General features: G+C 45.0%; 1 protein-coding gene across 1 annotated transcript; it reads right to left on the reverse strand.

Annotated features, from left to right (window-relative positions):
• Positions 1-468: 468 nt before the first annotated feature.
• DMRT2 (doublesex and mab-3 related transcription factor 2) lies at positions 469-5718 on the reverse strand. Its single transcript, XM_065406851.1, has 3 exons — positions 5296-5718; positions 3520-3622; positions 469-1505 (listed from the first exon to the last, which is right to left on the reverse strand). The coding sequence occupies exons 1-3, from the start codon at positions 5716-5718 to the stop codon at positions 469-471; spliced, it is 1563 nt and encodes a 520-aa protein (XP_065262923.1).
• Positions 5719-6942: the final 1224 nt, after the last annotated feature.

A 6942-nucleotide genomic window follows, 5' to 3' on the forward strand; every position in this document is an offset into this window, starting at 1 on the left:
AAACTTGCACAGCTGTTGCCTGTTCTGTGAGCTAGTATGGGTACAAAGCAGAGATGAGTTACTCCAGCATAGCAAATAATTACCCTATCTATAATAGCAAACAATAGCATACACATGTTCTGCAAGTGGGTGGACACCCATTCGATGGAGGGAGAGAGACATAAGGCAGAAGTGATAATGTCCTCTTGGCGTGGCAAAGAAGAGGTATGTTCATAAGTCATCTCATTTTATTGTAACATTTGAAGTGCTGTATAAAGCCTACACTTTACAGTCTGCACATGCACCGTTTTCATTTTTAAAATTTAAATATTTATTTTCATGAGAGAAAACATGCATATTTATGTACACAGGTTTTTTTAAATCTCCATTTACATAACCAAAGTCCTTTGTACGAATCTTTGGAGAGAAAAGGCAGGTGGCAGCAACTTTGCAGATGGCAAACATTTAAACTTGATATTGAAGATGCAGTTACTGCAAGACATTAGTGACTGCAGAAGAGGGTCGTTTAAGGATTGATTCAACAGAGAATGATAGAGGCTCATTTGCTGAGAGTTTTGTTGCAGCTTGTTTGGCCCCAAAAAAGTCTTTTGAGTATCTATCTATTGTAAATTTGTACTTTTGGTTCTCTTTGATGGAGCACTCTCTGTACTTCTTAGATGCCTCTTCAAAGCTCTCTTTTACAAATGATGTTTTTAACTCAGGCCCTGATTTGTCATGAAATGTTTGCTGTAAAAATGAGTGGAACGGATTATACTTGAGTGCTTGAGGGTGCTTGGTATTTTCTTTGCTGATCTTGCTTAAGATGTGTTCTTGAGAAGCCAGAGAATCCTTCTCAGAAATCTGTGGAAAAGTCCTTTTAGGAGGAGAGAAAGCAGACCTCTCACGGGCCTCCTGAGGGACACACTGAATTTCTCGAGCATGAGAAAGCACAAGTGAATTTTCAGTTTTTGGTGACATCATGTCCTGCTCTGAATTTACACAATCCTGGCCTTGTGAAGTCTTCGAGTCCCAGGCTGCCCCAGGTTTGAGAGCTTGGACTGCCGTAGCATTCAGTAGGCATTGCTGATAGAGAAAAGCATCACTAATGGGGCTACGCTTTGGCCATACCAATAATCTGGAGGACAAGGGATATTGCCTGTAGGTAGTGGCTACACTGACATTTGAAGAAATCAGTTCCATATTCCCAGATCCTGAATACTGCATGGTTAAGTCAAGACAGGTTGGTAAGAAGTTGCAAAACTCCTTGCTAGGATCTTCAACCTGGGTAGGGTTAAAGGCAGTTTTATAGGAATTGTATTCAGTTCCATGCACCATATGGTTAGGCAGGAAAAGGGCAGCAGCTTGAGTGGCTTCCATCATCTCCCTTTCTTTATACTCTCTCTCTAACATAATGTTCTCCAGCTCTTTATCAGCAAAGGCCCGTCTTTTTCTCATCCTGTCACTTACAGGAGGTGGCAAAGGTGAATTCCCTCCCAGGTAAGGATCTGCTGGCATGGGGCGATAACCTAAAACAACAAGATATGGGTATGAATAAATTAAAGTAACTAAAACAGGATCACCTATCTGTAATGTTTGTAACAGGACAGGAATGCTAATGTGGAGCTCAATCCTGCAAGGACCTAAGCACTTCCTGCAAAATCCTGAATGCCTTCAACTCCCAAGGAAGTCACCTTGCTGGAAGTGCTCAGCACGTTGCACAGCCAAGCCCGTGTGGTATATAGATGCTTCCAGCATATATAGGGCCAAATCCAGCTCATTTTACTCAGGTAAGTAGTTCTGGTGAAGACAACAGGATTACTTACATAAAGGGCCCAATCCAACTCCTACTGAAGTCAACAGCAGTCAGATTGGGCTCAAAGTGAGCAGAGATTTACTCCTCTATTTTACTTGTTATGCTGGAATTTCATTCCTCCATTTAAAATTATTTTTTTTAAAGTGACAATTTAAAATATTTAGATTATTTTACTTAAAATTAAAGGAAAAATACAAATTACTTAAAATTGCAACATTTTCAATTAGGAGACCACACTAATTAGATTCACTTAATATAATGTACTGGGCCCAATCCTGTTTGCTGTACCCAGACAAGTAATCCCATTCAAGTTAATGGAACTACTTATATGAGTAAGGAGAACAAGATTTAGCCCACTTTCATTCCCATTCATCTCACACTGGTTTCCCCATCGCCAAAGAAGATATCTATACCTATAGCTGATGCCATTTCTATTTTCTAAAGATGAATCATTATCTGTAACACATTGTTACAGATGGTAGAAAAATCCAAGGAGAACTAGGAGAAAAGAAAAAGAAAGTTAAGATAGATTAGGGAAAAGAATGTGGAAGAGATTCTTTTTTAAAGAATGAATTGCAGAAGAAAGTAACCTGGAAAGAGTTTTCTTATCTGGCCAAAATCACTTTAGTATCTGGACAAACTTTCTTTCTAACTTAATGCAGGCAAAGAGAAAATATCACTTAATAGAACTAGACTTCATCATTTTCATGTCTTTTTTCTAATTTCTAATTACTTGGAAAGTAACCAAAAATGGCCATATAAACAGTTTTGGGTATAGGTTATAGGGTATTGAAAAAAGCAAGAATTAGCCCTTTAAAACATTTATTTATTTAATAAAAATGTACCTTAAAATGGCATTGTACTATAAATAATATTTCTGGCAGCACAAAATAATGTATATCAAATTTGTTTGAAGAGTCCATTATGTTTTATATTTACAAAAGGTCAAGTTCATTGCATTCATTTACAAATAAAATGAAACAAGAATAAAATCTTCTGCACTGTCAATTGTTGCCAGGTAGTTATTTACCTACATTCATTTTTACACTAAAAATGATCCTAAATTTCAATTTGCTGTTTCTAGAATCCTTTGGTGCAATTTTGTTTCATAACAAGCAGAATGATCATATTTCCTCCATCTCCATCCCAACCAAAAAAACAAATAAACAAACATACAAGAAAACGTACTAGGAGATCTCATTTGAAAGGGAAGGGAACTATTTTATGTTCTAAAACAATTCTTTGCTAGAGTCCAACATTTTTAAATATATTCTTGATGTGCAGAGATTTGAGGCAACAGTACATCATGCTTATTGGTGTATATGCACTCCATGTGTATTGCAGAGAAAGAAATATGTCTTCAATATAATCATGTTCCCTTTAAATAATATTAGTAAATAGTGTTTATTTTTCTAATCTGTTGCATATTTAGCCTTTTTTTCTTAATTCTGTAATGAGAAACTTTTCTAAAACAGAGAGAATTCCTTAAGCTTTTAATTTGAACAGATAGTGTAAATCCTGAGATCTTCTGTAGTAGGGAGCAATTAAATACTTTTGTTTTACTTTAGATTTTTTTAGCATTATGCAAGACACTTTGTTTTCTGAGTGTTGTTTCCCCCCCCCCCCCCAAAAAAAATAGCACATGGAAATCTGAGTAGGTGTTTCAGCAGCTCCTACAGTTATGATGTCTGTTGCTCATAAAGGTCAGAATGCAGGAGTGTTTTTACCTTCTAAAATGCTTTTGGCCAGCAAGCTAGGCGTCCTGACAGGCCTCTGGTAGACTGTTTTGCGCTCAAAATTAGCCTGTCTCCCTGATAGCCCCTTCTTATCCTAGCAAGAGAAAAGAGAAGAAAACGGTCAATAAACAGAAGGACAATGGTCGTTTCCTTCCTTAAGGAAATTTTATTTTCTGCTCTACTCGTTTTAAAAGAACGGATTCAAAAGAATCAAAATGTCACTCTCCGGGTTGTAAAAGGAGGAAACTGATTTTATTGTTATAAAGAATCTGCCTTAAGTGCAGATAAACAAAACAGAAAGTGACGCAAAACGGCCGGGGTGATCGAATGTCAGGAAAGAGAAGCAAGGGTGATATTTATCAGAAGCATCTAACCTATTTCTATGATCAGAGCCCGGGAGTTTGACTAGACATAACAGAGCACCGGCTCCGTGTGCACTCAAAGGAGAATGTTGGATCCTAGTGAAAATCGGAACGGCTCACAGGTCTGCATCACTATTCTTTAGTGACGCTTTCAGATGAGCCGATCGCTTAATACCAACAAACAACACGCCTCGTTTTAAATAAAAAAGGATTATTGAAAACCAACCGTTGCAAAACCCTGAGGAAATATTCTGGAGGAAAAGGAAGGTGTAGATCAGAGAGCGTGCTAAAGATGGGGAATGGCAATTCTGGAATATTTTTGCACATATGTAGATAGATTTTATAGGAGGCCTTGGTTAGCAACGATTCCATAAACGTAACGAATCTATTGAGAAAGCGCATTTACTTCCCGCTTCCCCTCCGCAACGCGGTGAAGTTGCTGAATTACACTGCTCCTTAAAACTACCCCATATATTACAAAACGCGTTACTTGAACTTGCATCTGACACAGTGGTGACAGAATGTGCTAGATCAAATTTTAATAATCATTCAGCGGCACCAGCACTTAAAATAACTATTCATAATAACATACAAATCATTCCTTCGGTGACGTTGCGAACTACAGAACAGGGATTTTATTTTTATTTTTTGACAGTTTTGCTAGTTCCCCCCCTGCCACGTTTCAGTACTCAGCCTCTAGCAAAGAATATTGCAAACGAGTTTCTGAAAATCTCGACGCGCGTCACATCCAAAGGCTAGTCACATCTCCATGAATGATTCAAATCCCAGAGTTACTCTCGGTGCTTCGTTACAAAAGTACAGGGCAGGGGCAAATAACACGCTGTCTCTTTCCAAAGCTAGGGAGCCCGTTGCTATACCTTGTGGAAAGCTGTCACTTCCCAGGAGAGGAGACTGCTAGGATCTCTGCCATCCTGCGTGAACACCTATCCACAGGAGTACCGTCTCCAATCTAGGGTTGTTGGGTTTTGTTTTTTTTCTGTTATAAGTGATTAATTTCTTCCTTTTGAAACGAGCGAGCCCTTCTCCCGGGGCGGACAGCCTCCACCGCCTGGGATCTCTCATCCCATTCACTTCTTTACCCAGGTTCACTAAGAACCACATCTGTAAATCTCACATCACTTAACTGCCTGGGGAAATGACCAACTACCTCCCCATATGGGCTGGGGGGGGGGGGGGAATCTCCCTGATCCTTTTCAGCTGAGTCAAGAGAATGCCTGCGTCCCAATCAGGATAAAACAGATGCCACCATCTACCTTCTGGGAGGCCTCTCCACATTTCCTGCTCCCCGGGAGCGCTGCTAGGAGAGGGATCGCGGCCCTCACACAGGCGGAGTCACCTGTCCGCGCAGGGGTAATGGGCGCTGCTCCCCTCGTCCCCTCCTCACCTCAGTGGCCTGCTGCCTCCGGAGCGCCACCTGGGCGGCCATGACCCGCTGCCTCTCCACCACCAGCAGGCAGTTCGCGCACTGGCAGTCCCGCCAGCGGCAGAAGCGCTTGTGGCCCTTCAGGCAGGACACCACGCCGTGGTTGCGGCAGCGGGCGCACTTCGGGGTCCGGCTCAGCTTCCTCTGCTCCCCTCCGCTGCCCCGCTCCACCTGCTGCTGCTTGGGCTGGCTAGGGCCCCGCGGGGCCGCCCCTTCCTCTTCCCCGTCCTCCTCCTCCTCGTCGTCGTCCTCCTCGTCCTCCTGCTCCTCTGGGCCGCCGCCCTGCAGCAGGCAGGCCCCCAGCTGCTCCTCGCCCTCGTCCAGCTCCAGGCTCTCCACGTCGATCTCCCAGTCGGCCCCGGAGGCTGCCTGCCCCTCGGCCATGGCACCGCCTGGATCTGCTGCTCCGCGCTGCAAAACACAAACCCCGCCACGCGCTGCCCTTAGCAGGCTCCGTGTCCGCCGCAAGCGGGGCTGGGTGGGCCAGGCGTGCACGGCCCGCTGAGTGCATTCTCCCCTCGGACACAGGCCCTGCCCCGTGCAGGGGGTCCCTCCCTGCACCCTGTCCCAGGGCTAGCCCCGCACACCACCTGACACACGCATCATGTGTTGGGCTAGCCCTGGGACGGGGTCGTGCCGGGGTTTGTGCCGACATCAGGCCTGACTGCACACACCTCACATCGCTCTCCGAGTCACACGCACAGCCTTTTTGCACGCGCGTCCAATCGATCACACATCGCTACACACTTAGCTACCAAGTCCTTATCGACACACGACACACTGATGTCAGATTTCTCCCGGCTACACGCACAGCTCAGCTCTACCTTGCCAGGGTCACACACACACACACACCCCACCTCTTCGGGGTTATAGGGATGTCACTTCAGTCACGCTGCAAACGCGCACGTCTGGCGGCATTATTGTCTAGTGCGAGCTGCAGAATTTGAAGTCTCAGCGCGACCTGCATTACTTCTCGGCTTTCCTGTTAAGCTATCTATTGATTTGGGCCTAGACCCTTATGTTTGGCGAAGCTGTAGATTTAGAGCCCGAACCTGCATTCCGTGAACATCCAAAACTCCCGATAACCTCCCTGGGGATTTTGCTGACCCAACGAACGCAGGACTGGCGTGGAACAGCAGAAGAAAGGGATCCAAGGGCTAATTTCCAAGAATCCCTGTTCCGGTGAGCCAAGCGCAGCACGGGCTGTAGGGCTGGCAGCACCCGGCGGGTTGCAGAGTTTCCCTGGTTTCCTCTCTCTGGTGTATGAGGGTTAGACTAAATCTATAGGGAAACCTTACGGTGAAATGACTTCTTAATCTCGAAAGCACACGCTCCGCCAGTGAGTGCAGACGCCCCAGCCCCTTCACAGAGTGCTAGAGAGTATCCCGGAGGGCTAGGGGGTGGGTTAGTTTAATCGAGGTAGAGGTTGCATTGTAGGTATGTTCCTTCGCCTCTGCCCAGCCCAGCCCGCACATCTCCAACGCCCGGGTTTTGCACTTACCCAAGTTCAGAGCCCAAGGCCAGCCGCAGAAGCAGGCTGCATTCAGCCCCGCGGGAGTGGCTGGGCGCAGACCGATCCCGGGGCAGCACAGAGCCCAGGGGGACCGC

This window comes from Emys orbicularis, chromosome 6 (assembly GCF_028017835.1).
Source record: "Emys orbicularis isolate rEmyOrb1 chromosome 6, rEmyOrb1.hap1, whole genome shotgun sequence".
NCBI classification, from domain to species: Eukaryota; Metazoa; Chordata; order Testudines; family Emydidae; genus Emys; species Emys orbicularis.

What these genes read in the sequence shown, in the direction of transcription:
- DMRT2 (XM_065406851.1), bottom strand. Translation starts at nt 5,718, where the DNA reads ATGGCCGAGGGGCAGGCAGCCTCCGGGGCCGACTGGGAGATCGACGTG. An exon ending in GGAGGCAGCAGGCCACTGAG is followed by an intron (nt 3,623 to 5,295) that starts GTGAGGAGGGGA and finishes TTCTCTTGCTAG; the next exon opens with GATAAGAAGGGGCTATCAGG. An exon ending in GGCCAAAAGCATTTTAGAAG is followed by an intron (nt 1,506 to 3,519) that starts GTAAAAACACTC and finishes TTGTTGTTTTAG; the next exon opens with GTTATCGCCCCATGCCAGCA.